The sequence below is a fragment of the Pteronotus mesoamericanus genome, unplaced genomic scaffold (assembly GCF_021234165.1).
Source record: "Pteronotus mesoamericanus isolate MK-2021 breed Mesoamerican mustached bat unplaced genomic scaffold, CSHL_Meso_final contig_1201, whole genome shotgun sequence".
Lineage (NCBI taxonomy): Eukaryota > Metazoa > Chordata > Mammalia > Chiroptera > Mormoopidae > Pteronotus > Pteronotus mesoamericanus.
Window position 1 is genome coordinate 227,747 of NW_026555042.1, and position 20,811 is coordinate 248,557.

The 20,811-nt window shown below is 69.3% G+C and overlaps 2 protein-coding genes across 2 annotated transcripts in view; both read right to left on the reverse strand.

The window, feature by feature from the left end:
- Nucleotides 1-3,108: 3,108 nt before the first annotated feature.
- UTF1 (undifferentiated embryonic cell transcription factor 1) lies at nt 3,109-4,257 on the reverse strand. Its single transcript, XM_054585062.1, has 2 exons — nt 3,711-4,257; nt 3,109-3,587 (listed from the first exon to the last, which is right to left on the reverse strand). Exons 1-2 carry the CDS (start codon nt 4,255-4,257, stop codon nt 3,109-3,111), a joined length of 1,026 nt encoding a protein of 341 aa, XP_054441037.1.
- A 4,394-nt stretch (nt 4,258-8,651) lies between these two features.
- Nucleotides 8,652-20,811, reverse strand: part of KNDC1 (kinase non-catalytic C-lobe domain containing 1) — a 39,469-nt gene continuing 27,309 nt past the window's right edge. The window contains exons 18-30 of the mRNA XM_054585064.1: nt 17,770-17,863; nt 17,588-17,685; nt 17,160-17,380; nt 16,320-16,433; nt 15,573-15,720; nt 15,320-15,499; nt 14,591-14,797; nt 13,989-14,071; nt 13,711-13,861; nt 11,178-11,300; nt 11,043-11,102; nt 10,251-10,408; nt 8,652-8,883 (exon numbers count right to left, since the gene is read on the reverse strand). Of these exons, the coding sequence (XP_054441039.1) occupies nt 8,652-8,883; nt 10,251-10,408; nt 11,043-11,102; nt 11,178-11,300; nt 13,711-13,861; nt 13,989-14,071; nt 14,591-14,797; nt 15,320-15,499; nt 15,573-15,720; nt 16,320-16,433; nt 17,160-17,380; nt 17,588-17,685; nt 17,770-17,863 (1,869 nt within the window). The remainder of the gene's footprint in view (nt 8,884-10,250; nt 10,409-11,042; nt 11,103-11,177; nt 11,301-13,710; nt 13,862-13,988; nt 14,072-14,590; nt 14,798-15,319; nt 15,500-15,572; nt 15,721-16,319; nt 16,434-17,159; nt 17,381-17,587; nt 17,686-17,769; nt 17,864-20,811) is intronic.

Genomic DNA, 20,811 nt, shown 5'->3' on the forward strand with positions numbered 1-20,811 from the left:
GCTGGTGGCTGTCGCGCTGGACAGCGCCGTTCTAGAACGTTCCCACATGAGAGTCCTGGCGCACAGGGAACTGCCGCGAGCCGGCACCTCAGACAACCCAGGGGCAGTGCTGCATCCCAGAAACCGACGAGGACCTGGCCCCGGGGTCGTCAGGAAGCGGCTGGTTCGAGGAGCTTCTAGTGGCAACGATGACCGTCGGTGCGGATGGCAACAGCCCTGGGGAGAGATCGGTGCCGCCGGGGAAGTGGGAGAGGGGAGGGTCTGCTGAGAGCTGCTCCGACGGGGCGGGGCGGGGGCTGGCGGGCACCGAGGGCCCCCGGGGGAAGCCAGGCAGGGGCTGTGGCTCTGGCGTGGGACACTGTTGGCACAGGCCAGAGCTGGTCCCAGTGCCCGGGCTGCCCACCCAGAGGGCACACGGCGGCCACAGCCCTGCACAAGGGGGCATGAGGCGAGGAGGGTCCGGGTGAGTCCTCGCGTGGGCCTCGCTCCGCCCTGGACGCCCGGTGGGGGGCGGAGTAAAAGAACGTGGGGAACAGTGCAGCGTTGTCCCGGACGCTGCTCCCTCCCATGGTCACAGCTGGTCCCCAAGCTGGGGAGGGACACGGGTGATGCACACACTTCAGGCCTCAGCGCAGAAGAGGAGGATGCGGTGAGGTCGCCCGGAACCCACGCCGTCAGCAGAAGGGCCCACGAGCAGCTGGACAGCGGGCACCGCGCTGTCACGTGTGGCGCTGCGGTAACTGCTCCTGCCCCAAGAGTCACTGAAGGGTCGGCCACCGTCGACGAGACAGAAAACACGGTTGGCGAGGACGTGGAGAGACTGGAACCCTGGGCACTGCTGGTGGGAACGTAAAGCGGTGCAGCCGCCGTGGGAGACAGCGTGGGGTTCCTCAGGTCGTGGCACACGCAGCTGCTCTTGTGATTCGGCGATTTCGCTTCCATGTCTTTATCCACAAGAATCAAAAGCAAGGTCTGGGCCAGATACTGGCCCACTGGTGTGCAGAGCGCCATGCGTCCCAGCTGCCAAGAGGCAGAAGGAGCCCTGCGTGGAGGAGCAAAGCGGGGGCCGCCCGCACGCGGACTCGCGCTCGGTCTTAAACAGGAAGGGGGCTCCACCACACCCGCAGCACAGGGCCGCAGGGCGCGGAGCTCCCAGCAGTACGCCCGCCACACAAGGCCCGTCCGGCGAGACCCCACTTAGGCAGGTCCTGGAGGAGTCCCGCTCGTCGACAGGAAGTGGGGTGCTCGCAGGGGCTGGGGCTAGTGCCTGACGGGGATGCGGTTTCAGCGGCGGGGGCGGGGGTCAGGAGTTCTGGGGATGACGGTGGGGAACCGCAGGCTTGGAGACGGGTAGCGGGAGCTGTGTGCGCATTTTACCACAACAGAAGGGAAACGTGTGCACCTGCTGGCCAGGAAGGCGGACCAGGGGGGACCCTCTGAACAGCGATCCCGGGAGGCCTGCGGGTCGGGCACCCGGAGGGATGTGCCAGGGACTCCGGTCCCAGCGGCGTGGGGGCGCCTCACTCGGAGGGCCAAACTCAGGGCGCCCGCACAAGACGCACAGCCACTCGGGTACAGGGCTTACCTCGCAGGACCGAGGGCCACAGGCAGCGGGGTCGCGGGCAGGGCCGGGGCCGAGATGGTGGAGAAGCCAGCCGCCAGCTGGGGTGGGCCGGGGCAGCGGCCGGCCGCCGGTGTCCCTGCCCTGCAGGCCGGGCCGGGGTGTGCGGGCCACCCCTGCGAGGGGCGCCACAGTCCATGGGGTAGTACGGCCCGCGGGTTTTCCTGGTGTCCTCAAACTCCGAGCCTGCAGCTGATTTTTCTTGGTCCCTAAACAGCCCTTCTCCAGGGCACAGGGTCCCCAGTGACTTGGCTGATGGACACACCAGGCCACGCCGCCTGGTTTGCTGGGATTCAGCCCCAGGAGTGGGGGGCGCAGACTGTTTGCAAGCCGGACTCCCCGCACAAGCCTCCTTCCAGCAGCTTGGAGGTCTTGGGCCCCGGCGCCCCGCAGGGACGCCCTGGAGCTGAGGCAGCGAGTCTTAAACGAGGCGACCCTCGGAGTCAGTGCCCGGGGTGTGGTCCCCCGCAGGACCTGCCCCGCGCACACCGCGCAGCTGGGCTCACCGGTGAACCCGGCCGGCCCAGCGTCCACGTGAGGCCTCTCCAGTCTCACGAAAATGTCTGGGGGAGGGGCCGCCAGCTCTCACTGAGCTTTGCGGCCGCAGGCGACCCCTGAGGTCTTTGAATGAGCCCCTAGTCGGGGGGAAGCCCCCACCCCGCATTCCCCTCTAGCGCGTATTGTTATGCTGGCGGCGCCTCAGGGCACTTCCTATCTCCACCCGGGCAGGGGGTGCCTGGGGCCCCACCCAGCGCGCTCCTCCCAGCTAGACGCACAGCTCGAGGGTGGGGCTCAATTGCTGTTTGGAAAACACTCCCAATGATTTTTGCAAAAATCCTCTCAAAATTGCAGGGACCCCGGTCTCGGCCAATGTCGAAAGCCTCAGACCCCAGCCCCAGCCCCCTGGGCGCGCCTGGGCCGTCTCCTTCCCTCGCCGGTGTCCCAGTCCTGCTTCCAAGCCGAGCTCGGGCTCCGGGAGCCTGCGGTGCGGCCGCTGCCCGCCCACCATCCCCCACAGGCTCCGGCCCAGCCTGGCGGCCATTCCTGGGGTGAGGTCGTCTCCCCCTTTCTGCTCAGCGGGGCTCCATGGGAAGGCGGACGCGGTGCCCGCCCCCACAGCTAGTCTGCGCCAGAGTCCGGGCGGGCAGGCCGAGGACCCCGACCTCGGATTCCACAGCCCCTCCCCCCAGCAGACTGATCGCCCAGGTAAGGAAGGCCCCAGGAAGGCCCCGGCTGGGATCCCGGTGAGCCCCAGCGCAGCCGCTGCGGGTCCTCCCGCCCCACCCTGAGATCCCGAAGCCGTTTTAGCCTCGCCTTGCCCGCAGGGCGCCGCTCCTACCTAGGCGAGACCTGCACACAATAAGACGATTAAATTGAAAAAAGGCAATCTTCTTTATTGAACGTACCTAGGAGTGGGGGGAGGGCAACAGGATGGGGTGCGAGCCGAGGCGGCCATGGCTACGGAAGGGGCGGGCGAAGGCCCAGCCTCAAGGGCGCGGGTCCCCCAGGACGCCCCGCTCCGCGGCGGCGCTGCCCAGAATGAAGCCCACGGCCAGGGACACGGTCTGGTCGAAGGAGCCGCGCAGCTGCTCCACGTGCTGGTTCAGGGTCAGAAGCTGGTCGCGCAGTGGGCCCAGCACGGCCACGATGTCGCCCAGGTGCCCCAGGGTCTGCAGGAGGGCAGCGTTCAGCGACGGGGGCGCGGGCTGCGGGGGCGAGGGGTTCTCGGGGCGGCCGGGCGGTGAGTCGGGCTCTTCCCAGGCGGGGTCGAGGGGCGGCGGGGAGTCGGGGGCGTGCAGGGGCGCATGGTCTTCCGGGCGGCCAGGCCCGGGCGTTAACGTGGGGAGAGCCGTCGGGGAACTGGCGGCGCGGGGGGCCTCCGAGGACTTGGACGGGGACGAGTTGAAACGGAGCGTCCAGGCGGAATCCACGTCGGGGTCACGGGCGGCGGACACCGACTGGACGTCTGTAATGCGGGGCGGGTGTGGGGTCGGGAACCTGGGCCGTCGCCGTTTCCCCACGGCCAGTCCCCTCCCCGCCCTCCCGCTCCTCTCGACCGGCGTGCCCGCCCCACCCCCACCCCACCTACCCTGCTCGGCAGGCGCGCCGGGGGCTGGGCGGCGGCCGCGCGGGGGCCGTCCGGGCCCGGGGGAGCGGCGCCGGCCGCGCCTGCGCCCCGTGTCGCCGAGCAGCCCCATGAGCTCGCGGATCTGCGCGTCGAAGGGTCCGGGCGGCTGGTCCTGGGCGTCTCGGAGCTTGTCCTTGAGGAACTTGTAGCGGCGGCGGCACTGAGCGGGCGTGCGCCGCACCTGCTGGCGGGCGAGTTCGGCCGACACGCGCCGGTAGGTGGGCAGCGCCCGGCGGCGGTCCAACAGGAGCGCACGCCACACGGCCGGTTGCAGCAACGTGCCCAGCAGCAGCTCCGTCTCGTGGGCGCTCCAGGGCGTGCGCTGCGCTGAGCCTGGAGAAACTGGTGAGCCGGGGGGCTCGGGGGCCCCTGAAGAGCCTGGCGAGGCGGGTCGTCCAGGCGGAGTCCCTGGGACGTCCCCGGCGGTCCGCGGCTCGAGGTCTGGACTGACGTGCGCCAGCGATGCGGGGGGCGCGGGCGGGGGTGGCCGCCGGGGCCGGAGCAGCATCCTGGGGTCGGGGAGGGGGAAGGGGGGCACGCGGCACGGTCCGGGCGGCAGCCCGCACGGCCGCCCACACGCGCTCTGCGGGGTCTGCGCGCTTCCGCCCTCCGTCGGAGCCGCAGCGGGGTCTACGCGGCCCTCCCCCAGCCCCGCCCCGTCCCGCCCCCTCCGCGCGCCAAGTTCAACTCCGGCTGTGCCGGCGCCTCGGTTTCCCGGCAAGCCTTCCGGGCTCCTAGGCCGCAGGTGCCGGGGGCGAAGCTCCGCCCCTGCCCGACGGGGAGGAACCTGCTGCTCTACTGCGGTTGGACTCTTTCAAAGGGTTAGATTGAGGTGCAAACTAACACGGTTACGTGCTTTAGGCGCAAAGTTCAACCGGTGTTCACGCATGTGCCATGCCCTCTCACCGCTGCGCAGAGCTGCTCTGGAACCTTCCAGCCTGAAGGCGCCCCCCGCCCCCCGCACCGCGCGGCTACCCCCTGCTGCTTGGGTGGGTCCAGGATGTCGTTTGCAGATTCGTCTGGACGCTTGCTCTCTGCTCCCTGTTGTTTGGTGTGGTTTGGGGATGCGCACGGGAGGCGGCTTTCGTCGCCGTCTTCAGGCGGCTTGGGGTTGGATCTGTTCAAGGGTTATAACCAGCGGTCAGAACTAGGGTCGTAATTCACGCACTTCACAGAAAGAAACTTCTGGCAGTTCTGGTCGATGCGGAGTTTCCACTGTTACTCTTGGAGGTTAGGAGTCAGGCTGAGATGGCCACTTTTGCTGAAGGTTGTTCCAGAAGTCCTAGCCAGAGCGATAAGACAGGAAAAACGAGTGAGCGGGATGTAGGTCGGAAAGGAAGCAGTCGGACCGTCTTCCGTGGCAGATTGTGTGACTGGACACGGCAGATACAAAGTCATCTGCCACCACCTCGTTAGAATCAGTACGGGAACGTCGGCTCGGGTCACTCAATGACCAGCGAACGCCTCCGTCGTATCGCTGCCCACGAGCTGTAACAGTTCTTGCAGCTTCTTAGATTGGGCGCATGGTAGGTGCGCGGCCGCGGCACAGACCGCGCAGAGCCCCTGAGCCCCCCCCAGACCGTCACACCCGGCCGCCCGTGTCCCATTTCCTGCCCCGGGGTCCCAGCCAGAGCCTGCCTTCGGCTGCCGTGCCTCCGCGGTCTCCGCGGGCCGTGGCCCCCTCCGTCCTGCGCCCTCGCCCCTGAGGACTGGAGAACACTGGGCAGGAACTGTGTGGACGGTCCCGCCGTTTGTGCTGGACTGGGGTCTTTTCGTGGTTTCTGGGAAGGAGGCCACAGGAGCCCCGAGCTCATCTTGCGTGTCATGGGGGCTGCATGGCTGTGGGAGGACAGGGCCCAGCAGGTCTCCCTGAAGGCGGTGCCTTTGTCCGCTGCTGCCAGGTCACCGCTTCCCCGTTCCTGGCCTGCGGGCGGGGGCCGATCATGAAGTCGCCACTCAGTGGGGAGTAGCCAGGCTGCGCCCGGGGCCGGGGGCGCCGGGGGCCCTCCCGGACGTGTCCCTGCCTGTGATTCACGTGCTCCTCCGGCGATGCCGGCGTGGGACCCCGCGCGTTCCTCGGTTCCCGGGCTGCAGGCCCACAGGGGCGGGCGCTCAGGTGCCCCGACGGCCCAGCTCTGGACGCGGGCAGGTCTCGGCAGCTCGCCCTCCTGCCCTCTGTCCTTGGATGTGTTCTCCCCCCCGCGCCCCCCCTGCTCCCCTTTTAGCGCTTCCTCGCTTCTGACACCGCAGGGTGCGCCTGGCCACGTGGAACCTCCCCCCCCACGCCCGCAATCAGCTGTTCAACCCTTTCTCGAACTGTTGTGTGTTTTTTGTTTGTTTTTGAGACCGGGATCTAGAAACCAAGGTCTGGGAGCGGGGTCTGTCCCTCCTTCTAAGCCACTGGTTCTGGGGGTATCCTCCCCCAGGAGATGTTTGGCGGAGTCCGGAGACACCGCTGGTTGTCATGACTTGGGGGTGCTGCTGGCACGTAGCAGGTGACCAGAGATGCTGCAAATCTCCCCGCAGGGCACAGGGCGGCCCCCAGCACTGAGTGACCCCCCGAAGTCGGTTAGACTTTTCCCAGAGCACCGGCGCCACACACTGGGCCCCCTGTAGTGCAGGAGGGGACCTCGGGGGGCTGGGGAGCGTGGCTCGTTGGGGGACCTGAGGGGTCGTCGCTGGCTTTCGGTTCTCGCCGATGGGGTTGGATGGGTGCGGTGAACGGTCGATGGCACCTTACTGCGTCTCAGGGGGGAAGAGGTACCAGGGCTCAGCAACTTTTAGGCTGGCGGGGGCCCAACCATCACCCCTGTGACAGGGACACTGGAGCCACCGCGCCACGCGCAGCTGCTGTCCACAGCAGCGTGACCTTACTGTCGTCTTCTGCCAAACCTGACTCTTCCGAACTTGCCCGCGGGCAGGGTTCCTGATCATTCAGAGACTTGTCCACGCCTCTCAGACTCCGCCAGCGCTTCACGCCCTAAGCGCTGCAAGCCCTCGGCCTCCCACCCCTTCCGCGCGAACCCCGCCCAGCCACGCCCGGCGAGGCCGCACCCTGGGAGCCTCCCGCCGCCGCCCTCCCCGCAGGCGGCCTGAGCCTGGGTGCCCCGTGCCCACGGGGCGTGCCAGGCGGGAGCGGCAGAGCAGCCTCGGCGGTGGCGCTGGGAGGCCTCGGGGACTGCGCTACGAGATTCTGCGGGTTTGCAGTCTCCCCTGGAGGACGTGTTTCCTGCAGAACGAGTTCGCTGTCCACAGGCCTGCGCATCCTGGTGGGCTTCCCCACGCGCCCAAGGGTGCGGCTGCGGCCCAGGCCCCCCGCCCTCGCGCCTGCACAAGCACCAGCCTCCGTCTGGCTGAAGGAGCCCCCGCTGCGACCACAGAGGAGAGAGAGCCTGAGCGGCACGGAAGCCGTCTTGGTAGAAAGGACTTTATTTAGAAACCTGTGCGGCACGTAGGAGGGCGCCATGCAGACCTCGTGCTGAAGCCGAAAGCCCGTCCGTGCCCCTGGCACTCGTTGCGCATGGACGTGTATTTGTGCTGGACGCTCGCATGGCCTCAGGCTTTGTGGCACTGCCTGGTTAAATTCAAAACCTGGAAACGTAAGCGTCGATCGGCAGAACACGATCCTCCTATAAAAGCCTGAAGGGAAAATAAAGCCAGGTGGGCAGGGCCAGCAGGACCGAGTCCCCGGGTTCCGGTCCAGCGGGACTGAGCGTCCGGACTGAGTCCACGTGGGAAAGCACATCTCGACGTGGGTGGGGCAGCGCTTTGTCACCGTGACAGCTTCCCTGGCGACAGCGGTCGCGGGCTGCTCCGCAGTCACTCACGTAACGCTCCGAAGGCCAGGTGCGGGTCTCGTGGTGACGTGCAACGCAAGAACCCGGGCCCTGGGGCGGGCTGGCCTCCTCGGGGTCCGGAGGCCCTGGGGTGCCACCGCCCAGCCACCCAGCCGTGCTCAGCACCAGCGAGGGGCCGACTTCCTTTCCTGGGCAGTTCTGACGAAGCGCGGACGGCGGCGGCGAGCGGTGGAGCCTGGTGGGGGTGTGCGTGCTGCGTGCGGCGGCTGGAGGCGGGTGGGCTCGGCCTCCGCCCGGGGGCACCCAACAGGCAGGTGCCCCTGGCCCCCGAGGCCGCCTCTGCCTGGGAGCCACTGTGTCCTGCGTGGTTTGCGGGGAAGCAGAGCCTTGGCCGGGACGCAGCTGTCCCGCCAGGAGCTGCTCTGAGTGGCGGGGGGCGGGGGGAGGCAGGCACAAGGGCCCCGGGGCGGCAGGGGAGCAGCTGGGGGGGAGCTGCGAGGCGCCTGTCGGCAGCTGGGGGCCGGACAGGGTGGGTGGTGGGAAGGGCTGTAGGGCTCTGGTGCCCACTGGGTGGGCTGAGCCAGGGCAAGTGGGGCTGGGGGCTTGGGCCACTGGGAAGCCTCAGAGGCCCCAGAGGAAGGGCTGGGAACCCCCTGGGACCTGTGGTAGCGCTGGGGTCAGAGGCCAGTCTTGGTCCTTCGTTGCTGGGCACTGGGCGGCGAGACCCGCGGGAACGCGGTTAAACCTGCGTCTGGTTGGGCGGGAGTGGAGGGGGGTGGGCCGGGCCACTGGGGAAGGCGGGGCCCCCCTCTCTCTGATCCTGGGCGTTCGCTCCTTCTGTGTTCGTTTAGAATTTTAAGTTTTAACTTTTCTAGCAGAAACGCCTGGGCCTGAGCTGGCGCCCAGCCTCTCCGGGTCGCGATCTGAGCCCCGCGCTCCCCCGTCCTGGCGCCGAGGCCCCGACGGGCCCGTGTTGGGGTCCCTGGTCCAGGGGGCAGATGCGGCGCCTGCCGTGCTGTGGGGCCTGCAGCGGGCGGCTGGCGGGCCCCCTCCTGCCAGCGCTGCCTCGCGGTGTGCGACCCCACGCCCCGACCGCGGCCCTGCATCACTGGAGCGTGGCTTTCATTCTCCGTAACTTGTCCTGGATCTTCCGAGAATGCTTCTCGCTGGCAGCCTGGCGGCTGCCGGGCCTGCTATCAGCAGCCAAGAGGGCCACGTCGGCACCGCTGAACCTCGCCATCCTCTGCCTCAGGCAGGACTGCAGCTTGGCGTCAGGGGCGAAGGTGTAGGGGTTCTCCTGGAAGGCGTGCACCTGGCTCGCCACCTTGGCGATGTTCCTGGGCCGGGGGGAGACACGGGACGTGAGCCCGCGGCTCGGACACCCCCGGCGTCCCTGGCGTCCCCGGCGGCAGGAGCCGAAGCTCCCAGGGGACACACCCTGGGCTGTCTGGGTCCCCAAGGCCAAACCTCATGCATCACTTAGGCCGGCCATCCATCCCATCTCATCTCACAAATGCCTCCTGAGAACCTGCGTCGCCCCGACGGGTGCTAGGGATCCCAGCGTGAGTAAAGCCCACGGTCCGTCACTGGGGACGCAGAGCAGATGGGTGCGGGGGACGCGGGTGGCGGAGGGGGCGGTGCCAGCGGCCTGCGGGTGCGCCCCACGCGGGGCTCAGGGACGACGGCTCGGGCCACCACCCTGTGAGTGTCTATGCTGGGAAGCGGCCAGCGCTGGGAACCGGGGCCCTTCCCGGGAGGGCTGTGCGTAATACAGCGACCGGCAGTCCCTGCGTGTCACCAAGAAGACTGGGGACTGCGAAGCGAAGCCTGTCCCTGTGCCCGGGGGTGGAGGGCTCTAAGAGACATGGCCGTCCTGAGTTTGGAGGAAGCGGCAGCTCGTCTAGAACGAACGGCTTCCTTCTCGTGAACGGGGAGACGGCCGGTGACACACACACGTGGACCGGCCCCGCAGACCGGCCTCGGCCCTCGCCCTGCTTTCCGGCGTGGCTTTCAGTGTTTCTCCCCCACTTCGCTGACGCGGGTTTGGCGACCTCCCACGTGAAGTGTGCACTGTGGTGTCTCTTAAACACGGGTGCCTGGGGGGCCCGGCCCGGGGCTGGCTCTCCACAGAGCCAGGCCGCCTGCAGGACCTGAGGGTGCGGGGCTGGGCGGGGTCTGACCAGCCCGCCCCACCTGCCTGTGTGGTCGGTGGGGAGGGGACGGTGCGGTGCAGGTGGCGGGCTAGCCCCAGGCGGCTCCGGACGTGGGCCGCAGGGGCCGCGGGGAGGCCCCGAGCCCGGCTGCAGGGAGCGCGTCGGCCTCGGCGGGCGGCGCAGTGCTGGTTTCCACACCGGCCCCCGCTCTGCGCCTTCCAGGGGAGCGCCCGGCTGGGCGGGGCAGGCGAACAGCCAGGCTGCAGCTCTGGGGGAGGCCGGGGGCGGGCGGGGAGAGGGAGATGGGAGCCCCGGGGGGCCGGGGTCTCCCAGCAGGGGGTCACGGCGACCTGGGGACGTCGCTTTGAGACCACAGGTGCCCCGCGTGTGGGACAGGCTGGCCCCGCGCGTGTGGGGGAGGGGCCGCAGGTCACAGGGGAGGGAGGTGGGGAGTCCCTGGGCTGGGGTGAGGGTCGGGGGCCCAGGCCTCGGAGGGGGAGCGGGGGTGGGGGGAGGCCACCGCCACGTGCGCCGCTCCTGTGGGCCCTCACCTGAGCTTGTTCCACCTGTGCGCCCCGTTGGTCATGGTGAAGCCCCCGGTCTCCAGCTGCTGGATGTGCATGGCCAGCAGCCGGGCCGCAGGCAGGGTGGGCTGGGCCCGGAAGCGGCGCCCCTCCATCAGGCACAGGCTGTCGCTCTTCAGGAACACCTGGGGGCCCCGCCGGGCAGGGGCGGGGAGGGTCCGGGGTCAGCCCGGCCCGGCCCACACCCGTGCTCCTGCAGGACGGTGCCACCGCCTTCGGACCCGCGACCCCCCGACGCACTGTGGGGCGGGGGTCACACGTCCCCATGTCTGAGGGGAACCTCGGCCCCCTCCGAAGGCTGCACGCCTCCCCCCACCCACCTTCCCACGGGCTCCGGGCGCGACCGGGCGACCCAGCTACCCAGACGAGACCCAGACCGGGCGGCCGGAGGCAGGGCCCTGTGCCGGGTGGCCGCCGAGGACGCGCACAGCGGCCGGCGGGCCGGGCCTGCTCTGGGGCCTCATTTGGGGGAGATGCCCCATCGCTCCGCACGCTGTTGCCTCGGGATCCCGCGAGGCCGTCTCTGCTCGCTGCAGGCAAGCCCAGCCCTCGGCACCGGCGCCTGTGCCACTGGCCCAGCACGTGGCTTCCGGGCCCCTGAGCTCCTGGCCGCCTCTGCCCAGGCCGGGCGGCTCCGTGCACGACTCCGAGGAGGCGCTGTGCTCGGGGGGGCCGCTGCCGGCTCTGCCCCAGCGGCGCAGGCCGCGTCGTTACGGGGGTAGGGGTGGGGGGCCCAGGCGCATGCAGAGGCGGGAGTACCTCCACAGCTTTCAGCTCCTCCATGACCTCGGCAATCTTTGCGGGTAAGATCCTCCAGGCCTAGGACGAGAGCACCAGTGAGCCCGGCCCCACGGCCGTGGGCAGCGCCGCCGGCCCGGGGCCCCGCGGACTCACCGGGGACTGCCGCACGGCGGGGTGCTCCAGGCCGTCCAGGATCTGCATGGCCGTCGCAAAGTTCCTCTGCTCGTAGCACAGCTTCGCGATCAGCAGGAACTTGGACAGCAGGTTCACCTGCAACTACAGGGGAAAGTGCGCTCAGCGTCCTCGGTCCCGGCGACGCGGGGGGGTCATCGCGGGCCCCATGCAAGGTGGCCGGCGGGGGCACAGGCCTGCACGGCGGAGGAGGGCCGGGCAAGGGGCGGCATCCCCGGGGAACCAGAGGGCAAGTGCCTAGGGGGCGCGAAGGTGGAGGATGAAGGCAGCCTCAGGCCCCGAGGGGACTACCACGCCGGGACAAACTTGTGCTCCAGGAGCCGGGGACACTGGGCTGCAGGCGGCCCAGGAGCTGGGTGGGCGGCTGCCCAGGGGAGGCGGAGCCTCTGCGGCCACAAACGGGAGCTTCTGGCGTCGCCCAGTGGCTCCGTGTCCCGTGCAGGACGCGCCTCAGCGCCTGACCAGGGGCTGGTCCCCCACGGCCCCGCGGAGTCCTGAGTTTGTTGCCTCCGGCGTCAAGGTCACCGGGCTTGTGGGGAAGACCCCTGAGCGGCCCCGAAGGGAGGCCCCTCCTGAGGACACCCTGCTTCACAGCAGGCCCGAGGGGCGGAGGGGACGGGCCCACGGACGCCCAGGAGGCTCTGGGACGTCACCAGAGCCCTCGTTCATAGCTGCCCCTGCCCCCGCACACTGCCCCCCGGCCGAGGCCCTTCTTCACGCGGACACAGCGCCTGCGGGTCCTGAGCAGACTGCCTTCCATGGGGCTTGACCCTCATCTGCCGTGACGCCGACGCGCAGAGGTCCAAGGTCACGTGAGCGGTCCCTGCAGGCTGTTTGCCATCGTGACCTGCCAGCTGCCTGACTCGAGAGGCGGCCGCGGGCTCAGACGCTGGGACCCACGGAGGCGGCCTCTCCGTTCCATGACGGGGGTTTTATGTCGAGCTGTGTCCCCAGGGCTCACCCACATTCCGCCTGCGCCGCAATTTTATTTTGAAGGCGGAGCCGTGGGTGACTGCGCGGAGGAGCTGGGTTGGCTGCTTCCTCTTGGCTACGATGTCCCGAAACTTTTAAATTTGTCTCATGACATAAGAGTTCTGTTTGGCTTTCAAACTCACCATTTCTCATCTAAAAAAGACAACACGCTCTTCCTTAAGGCAAGGGACGGTACTCGGCTGCTCTGTCCGGAACGCACTCCCCGCCCCCCCGCCAGGCTGCCGTCTGGACCGGAGGTACCGTCTTCCCGGGGGGCTCGTCGGTCACCCCATCGCATCCTGAGGCTCCACGTTTAAAGCTAACGCTGCGCAGTGACCGTAGTTTTCAGGTACGCATCGGTCCCTGGATTGCTCTGACGCCACGGCAGGTCCCTCGGAAGGGACAGGCCCTGCGGCGGAGCCCACGTCTGGGTTTATCAGAAACGTGCCCCAGCGCAGATGCCGGGGCTCATCCTGCCACAGGCTCCTGCGTCGCGGGGGGAGCTGTTCACCGGAACCTTCTGTGGACGGACGTGGGGGGCCGTCCGGCTGTGCCTGCCCCCGCAGGCCAGCGTGAGCGTGGGCTCCGTCACGCCGGCTGCGGGGGCCCCTGTATCGCCCTGTTGGACGGCAGCTGCCGTCGCAGGACGGGAACCCGCTGCTCCGCTGCCTCGGGGCTCGGGGTGGAAAAGCTCCCGGGAGGCCGGGGAGGGGCGGTCCTGGGTCACGTGCCTGCGGAGGCCCCCAAGCGAAGGCCCTGACCCGGGGAAGCTAAGGCTGACATCACAGTACGTGTAACGCCGTGGATGAGGGCAGGCTGGCGAGCCCGGCTCCCTGCTCCCACATCCTAGCGGAAGTGAGGGTGGGCCAGTCTGTCCACTCCTAAACTCCTAACCCGAAAATTCACGCCAAAGGGGAAAGAAGTAGAAAACGGCATTTATTAACGGGACTTGAGGCTGCCCTGCGGGGCTTGGGACACAGGGCATCGGAAAAGGAAAAAAAAACGCAGATGCTGTTAATCCCAGGAGTGGACGTGGTCGTGGTCTTGGCTTCGCCATCTGACGGGAGGTGGTGGCCTCCGGGGCAGTTCCTGGGGCCTAGACCCAGGTGACTCTCCCTCTTGGCCTGCCCAGTGCCTGCCTGACGTGGGGGTGTGTTGAGGCTGAGCTACTTCGGTCCAGCCCGAGCCCCGGGGGCCAGGAGCGGCTGGGCCCAGCCCCCAGAATGTGGGGGGTCAACCTCGATGGGACCGCGGACCTGAGTTCCTTTTATTCCGCCGCCTGGCTGAGGGCACCCGACATGCTGCCCGCAAAGACGTGGGGCGCGGCCCAGGGGGCGTCCTCTGAGCGTGTGGGCAGGACAGGAGCTGCGTGTGGACTGGGCAGGACAGTGCACACGGGTGTGAGGCACGTGGGGCTGGGTAACCCACGTGTGCCGTCCACGGAGGCCTGAGGCCTGCGGCCCCCGCCCCAGGGGCAGGCAGCGGGGCCCGAGCGGTCGGAGCCGCGGAGGCGCCCACCCACCTTGGCGCTGTGGCTGGTGACGATCTCCGCAGCCACCCAGGTGCTGACGTCATCTGCGCTGCGTAGGAGCTGCAGCAGGTACCTGTCCTGGATGTAGTCGGGCAGGAACAAGCTGCAGGTTTTGGCCGACAGAGACTCGGAGGAGCTGGCTCTGGAAGAGACACGGGTGGCGTCACCGCAGGGCGAGTGCGGGGCCGGGAGGGCCCAGGAGACACTTAGACGAGGCCGCACGCCCCGCACGCCGGGGCTCTGGGCGACCCCCGCGGGCCGACGCTCACTTGGGGATGGCCGCACTCCTGTCCATGACGCCCAGGGCCCGCGAGTTTAAGAAGTGGACGGGATGGCACCTTTGAAACAAGTCCTGTGGAGACAAGGACCCGGGCGGTCAGGCCCCCTCCCCAGGGACCTGTGCTCAAGGCAGCATCCCGGGGGCTGGGTGGGGGGGCACCCAGCTCAGGCAGGCGTACTGCCAGCCCTGGGTGGGGCCCCAGGCACATGGTCACCCCCCGCCCCCGTGGTCCCGCAGAGTTGCTGCCACTGCTGTCACCGGTTGAGTGACACGGGGGATGAGGAGCAAGGGGCCTGGAGATGCAGCAGCTCCGAGAGGGGAAGACGGACGGTCCCCACGGCGTCCAAAGGGCACCCTCTGGTGCTGGGAGGTGGGGTGTGGGGGACGCAGGGGGTGGGCGCCAGGCCCTGCAAGCCAAGGCCCCTCCTCCCCGCAGGCGGTGCCCCGCCCCCACCCCGGCCGCTGCACCTGGACGCCAGCCTCCCTTTGCTGCGTGTCCATGTGTCCCTCCAGCAAAGCCTGTGGGGGCCTGAGAGCAGCACCCCCGGGTGAGCCACGGGGCCCTGCACCCCCAGGCCGCCAGCCCCGCACCTGCTGCAGCAGCGTCAGCTGGGCGAAGAGCTGGTGGGTGCTGTACTCGGTCAGGAAGTAGGGCCCCTTCTCGCTGGCCTTGGCGTAGGGGCTGCAGCGGTCCTCGAGGAAGCAGGGCTTGGGCAGGGCGGACGCGATGCTGTACTGGCGCTGCTTGTGGTGGGGCAGTGCCAGCCCGTTGCCTCGGGACAGCCTCCAGGGGAAGCTCTGCGAGGGGGGCGGGCGCGGCCCTCAGCCGGGCACAGCTGGAGCCGGGGCGCCGGCCCCTCCCACCTGCGGCCGTGTGGGCGCGAGGACGCCCGGCCGGCCGTGTCAGGGGCCCCCGCGGGCACAGTCCCGCGGACTGCGGGGAGGTCCCCTGTCCCCACGTTCACCCCCGGGCGCTTCCTGCCGATGCGCCCTCCCGCCTGACCTCGGGTGGAGGGGCAGGAGGGTGGGGCTGTTTCAGGGCCTGGCCTGGCCCTCTGCTGTCCTTGCCCGGGGCCAGGGGGACAGGAAGTGCCAGCCCCGCGAGCTGGTCCTGGAACTGGCAGTGTGTGCATGGGTGCCTGTGTACACATATGTACACGTGTGCATGGGTGCATGCCCGTGTGTGTGTGGGTGTCCTCATGCTCACATGCCCACACCAGCACATGCATGTGCGCGCCTCATGTGCCCACGCACACCAGGTCCTTGGGGCCGGGGCAGTGCTGTCCTGGGAGCCCCCCGCCCCCCGGGAGAGGCCCCCACCTTGCGGGCGATGCCGTCTTCCGAGAGCCTCTTGCAGAGGGCGTTGAGGGGCCCGGCGTCCTCCTCGGCCGGCCTGGGGTCCTCCGTGTCGGGGCCGCGGGGGCCGCCCTCGGCCCGCCGGTCGGCGCCCGCCTCCAGGAGGCCCAGCAGGCGTTCCGCGGAGCCGTCCAGGGGCAGGATCTGGACAGGAGCACAGGGTCACGGCCGTGTCCCGGGCGGGCGGGGGCCGCCCCCCCCAGCACCGCCGGGCCACCTTGGAGGAGACGAAGTCCGCCAGCCCTGCCCGCAGCCCGGCGTTGCCGGAGAAGTCCACGGCGTGGCAGTCTTCCACCCAGGCCTGCAGCAGGCAGAGGCTGCGCCTGTAGATCTTGGTGAAGGTCGAGGTGGGGTCCTGCTGGGCCCTGCGGACAGGCGGCCGGGCGTGGGCGTGGGCGTGGGTGTGGGGCCTGGGCGCCACTCTGCCCTCAGGAGCCGTTCAGCCTTTACCCGGGGTCTGGGGAGTGGCAGCATCCGCCCCACGGTGGGGCCCGGGGCCTGGTGTCCCAGGGCAGGACCCAGCCCGTCCTGAGGCACCCACCACCCCAACAGCCAGTGCCTGGGACAGCAGGCTCTGCGGGTGGATGGAGTTGGGGGTGGGGTGTCTCCCGTGAGCCCCCCTCCAAAAGGATGGGCTGAGGCTGCCAGGGCTCCTGGCCTCGGGAAAGGGGGCACCAGGGAACGGGCGGGGGGCTCAGAGGCCAGCTCAGCCCTGAGGCGGTGGGTGGGCTGCCAGGCCCTCCCCCTCCGCCCCCAACGCCCGTCCCTGTCCCCGCCCCCGCGCCGTGCCTCCCCCCACCCCTGCCCAGTGGCTCCTGGGGGTGTGCTGGCTCCCTGCCCTGTGGCAATGACCCCTGGCCGCCGCCGTCCCCCCGTGACCTTTCCCAGCCCTCCGCCCTGTCAGGGCCGCCAGGCCAGGGGCCCGGGGTCCACGCGGCGGCGCACGCCCGGCGGGCGGGCGTACCTGCCCAGGGTGCTGCTGATGCGGTCGAGGAGGAAGTGCAGGAAGTCCTGGGGCGTGCAGAAGTAGCGGAAGGTGTACAGGAACTGCTGCACGTAGCCCTCCAGGAAGGCGTCCCTGCGCAGAGGGGCCGTCAGGCCGGCCCGCGGCCGCGCACCGCACCTCGGTTCCGGTGAGCCGCGCCCTGCTCTCGCCTGCGGCCTGTGCCGGTGGCTCTTGGGGGCGTGGCAGTGTGCATGCGTGGGAGTGGGAACGTGTGAGTTCCCTGTGGGATGGCGGGTCACTTTTTAGGGCCCCATTTATTCTCCTAGAACCTATTCACACACATTGGTGCACACGGTCACCAGTCCCAGGGTGGACATCACTGCGTTAGGAAAGAGCAACGATTTGTCCCCAAAGCTCTGTGCTGCCGGGGGCTCATGCCCACGCGTGGCAGCTGTGCACGCCCCAGTGAGTGCGCCCAGCCCCCAGGCACAGGCCCTGGGAGCCAGACACTGTGCCGCGGGGGCTCTGACCCGGGAAGGCGGCCGGTCCGGGCCTCCTGCCAGGCTCCCGTGTGCGTCTGCCCTGCGAAGCCCGCTGGCACTTTCCTCCGAAGCGCCCGCAGGGGCGCCTGGGGCCGCAGATTCGCCCCCGGTGGGGGCCGTGGCTCTGAGGCCTCCAGGAGCCCAGCCCAGGAGGCACGTGGCCACCCCACCAAGTCTTCCCTAGATGGAAGCGGCGCAAACAGCTCCGCTCTTCCCTCCTGGGGGCCTGTTTCTTTCTCTGTCTCCCTTTCCCTCTAAAGGCCTGAGGGGTGATGGGGAACCCCCGGGCCCCCGGGCCCCAGCACGGCAGCCACACCTGGAGTAGAGGTAGGCCATGAGCCCCAGCGGGGTGCCTGCCTGCAGGACGCGGGCCTTGCGCTGCCTGCCGCCGCGCGGGTGCTTGCTGACGTTGTAGAAGATGAGGGAGGAGGACTCGTCCAGGGGGCTGAAGTCGGGCGCACCGCAGTGGGCCGCGGCCACGTTCACCAGCAGGGGCAGGGCGCAGGGCTCCAGGCCCCACTGCTCCGCGTGCAGGACCTGGGGGCCGAGGGGGCGGCGCTGTCTGGCTGAGCCACACCCGCAGGGGAGCTGTGGGGGGGGTGCCCAGTCGGCCGGCCCCCACCCTGGGCCCAGCACAGCCCGGCGTGTGGCCCCATGGGGTCAGCGGTCGTCCGCACGAGGGATTCTCGCTGCAGGAGACCTACGGCTGGGGGTGGGGCGCTTGGCGGGAGGAGGGCTACTCGCCTGGAGGTACTTCTTGACCAGCCCGAGGAACTGCACCTTGGATGTCGTTTCCTCCAGCTGCCCCTTCAGTTTGGACAGCATCATCCTCACCTCGGAGCCTGGGGGGGCGGCGGCGGGCGCTGTCAGCACCCCGAGGCCTCGCCCCCAGGGCCCCGGGCGACCCCGAGCAGGCTCGGCCCTACCTTTACTCCGCTTCTCCTTCTGTAAGAGCTTCTGGTAGAACTTGAGGGTCTTCCGGTAGGTCCTCTGCTCCATCATGAGCTGCTGCTCGAGCTCCTGAGGAGGACAGAGCTGGTGGGCAGGGCAGAGCAGGGCAGGGCAGGGCCGCGTGGCCTCAGCCCCCTCGGACACACGTGCTCCCCTCTGCGGTCCCGGAGCTCCCATGCCCGCAGGACCCCCGCGAAACGAAAGCACGGGAGACCCACCGCACGCGGGCGCCTGCAGCTCACGGCCAGGCCCTGGGGGCAGCTCAGGCAGCAGGGCCCACGTGGAAGTGGGGATCGGAGCCCCCTGGCCCCTGGGGACGCTGAGCCAAGGTGCCTGTGAGCAGGGGGTCATTTCAGGACACTGGCCCTTGCCAAGCAGATGCCACTGGCCCAGCAGGAGGTCAAGGTGGGCAGTTACCCTCTGTTATCTGTCCCCCCAGAATCCCCAGTCCCCAGGACGGGCTGGTGGGCAGATGAGGGGTGGGGTCAGCACCCGATGCTCAGAACTGCCCCTGCCTACGGGGACCCAGCCCTGTCCCCCAGGAGCTTGCCCTTCCGGAGAGTTCTACAGTAGACATCATACTCAGTGCAGAGACCAGCCTCCTTCAGGCCTGTGGTCCTGGGATCAGCCACAGGGCCGGGGCTCGCCTGGCAAGCGGCGACTGTCCCCACCCGACACGTGCTGCTGGGCCAGGCCCCCCCACGGTCCCGGCGCTCGAGGGGAACCCACCGAGGCCCCACTCCTGCTCAGGGTCTTGCTTCCCAGCAAACCCAGGCTCGTGGAACGAGGTCCCCCCTTCCCAGCCCCACCGGGCTGGCCTGGCCACCTCCCCTCAAACCGCCGTGTGCTGCAGCCACCAGGGGGTGCGACCTCCCCAGGGTGGCTACTGGGTGCCTTCCGAGGCCCCGCTTTTAACGTGGACCTTGAACACACCCAGCCGCACGGCGCGCGGCCACGCCCACTGCCCGCAGAGCCGGGGGCAGAGCGGGGCTTCCACCACGTTCCCAGCAGTGCGTCGGACAGGCTCTCTCCTGGGGAATTTTTATCTTCGGGGACGGGGTGCCCATCCCCCCATGAGGAGCCACAGGCTCGTCCGGTGGGGACGGCCCCTTCCACGGTCTCCACTGTCCCGTGGACACAGTCCCGGTGCCCCTCACACAGCGTCGGGGGGGGGGCAGCCCGAGCGCAGGGCCAGTTCCAGGCACCGAACGTCCAAAGTGACCAGAGTCCAGTCACAGCCTCTCCTTTCAAGCGAGAGGCAGTGTCGCCACGGCGGTCTCCGGGCCCCAAGGCCCGGGCGGAGGAGGAGGTTAGACCCTGAGTCTGACCAAGCAGCCCTTGCGCACCCCGGGCCGGGCGGCTCGCTCTTCCTGCAGGGGGCGGGGCCGCGGCGAGGGGCGGGGCAGGGGGCGGGGCGGGCAGGCGCCCGCTCAGGCCCAGGGGCCTTCAGACTCCTGGGGGAACTGCCTCCTGCAAGCTGGGCTCGGGGCCCCGGTCCTGAACGCCCCTCACGCAGGTGTGCTCACCTGAGGACAGACGCGTCCAGGTGGTCACTGTGGGGAGTGTAAGGAGCTCCAATGCGAAGAGGCTCCCCGGCCTCCTCATCTACAGCTGTGAGCGCGTCCCTGGGCAACTCCTGGGCGGGACGGTGCGGTGGCGCTTGCTCAGATGTGCGAACGCCCCCTACCTGTGCTCTCTAACCGGCTCGGCCCGGGGCTGCCTCCGCCCACACGCTGCTCTTAACGACGGGGCCGTAGACAGACCCCTCCAGAGGACCGCCGGTCAGAGCCCGCGGCCTGGGCGGAGCATGCGCCCCTCTAGCTGTTAGTGCAGATCCCTGAGGCCTCCGGATCCTTCCGCAGCTCAGCCGGGTGCCAGCCGCAGGGGAAGCTGCCACACCGGGCCCTCCCCATGGAAACGTCCGTGGAGGGAGCCGACGGGGCCCCCAGAGAGACGTCCACGGGCGGCGGGCGCTCGCGCAGTGGGCTTCGTTTCTGGGGACAGCGCCTCCGAGGAGGGCTTGGGCTTGGATGTTGCTCAGCCTGGGCTCCAGGCCGCCTCCCGCACTTGACAGCTGGCGACCCTGACACCTGTCCCTCTTGCAGGGACGACACCAAGCGCTTTGTGCGCCAGGCCTGTGCCCCGGCGCGGAGGCCACGGGTCGCGGCGCCCTCTCCAGTGTTGAACAAAAGAGAACGTCAGTGCCTCCGCTGTGGGGCCGCACTGCAAGTGCTCGGGAGACCCTGGACGTTCCAGCGAGGGACGCCCTGCCCGATGGCGTGGCCGAGACACGCAGGCGGCCCAAGGAGCTGTGTTTGTAGTGGACCCCTCCGCCCCCGTCTGCACGTCTGGGCCCAGCGAGGCCTGCCCGCGGGGCCCGCCCCCGCACCGCTGAGACCCCGGCTGGTGTTCCCAGCCCGAGCGCAGGACAGCTGGAGCCCCGCGTTCCAGGACGCGCCTCCCTCCGGGGCGGCTGGGGCGGTCCCTCTGTGCAAGGCTGTGGCCAGCCCACTGTCCCCTTGTCCTCTGTCCAGACGCTGAGGGTGACAGCCCCCGGGAGCGGGTCTGTGGACGCAGGCCACGGACGTGGCTGCCGTTCTGCAGACTTGCTGTCCGTGTCTCAGGAACCTCGGTTTCTATTGCGCGAGGTTTGTCAGCAGCACTTTGCATGTTATCTGAGCCATTGAGAAGGGCTGTTTTCACGGATTTTAAAGATAAACCCACGTGGATTAAAATTCACACACCACCTGGGATGACAGGGAAGCAAATCCTCGCGCTGGGCGTCACCTCGGTGGCCACGCGGCAGCTGAAGTGCAGGGAACTCAGCTGCAGGTGACACGGCCCGCTGGGGTCCCCGTGCAGTGACTGCGGTCACCTGAGTTGAGGCCTTTCCCTGGCCTGACCCAACCAGAACTTCACAGAAACGAACGAGCGTTACTTTGGTAGAGAAATAAACGCGAGCGATCTGAGGCGCCGTCTAGGCCCTGCGGTGGCAGGTGCCACGGGGACCCGGGGGA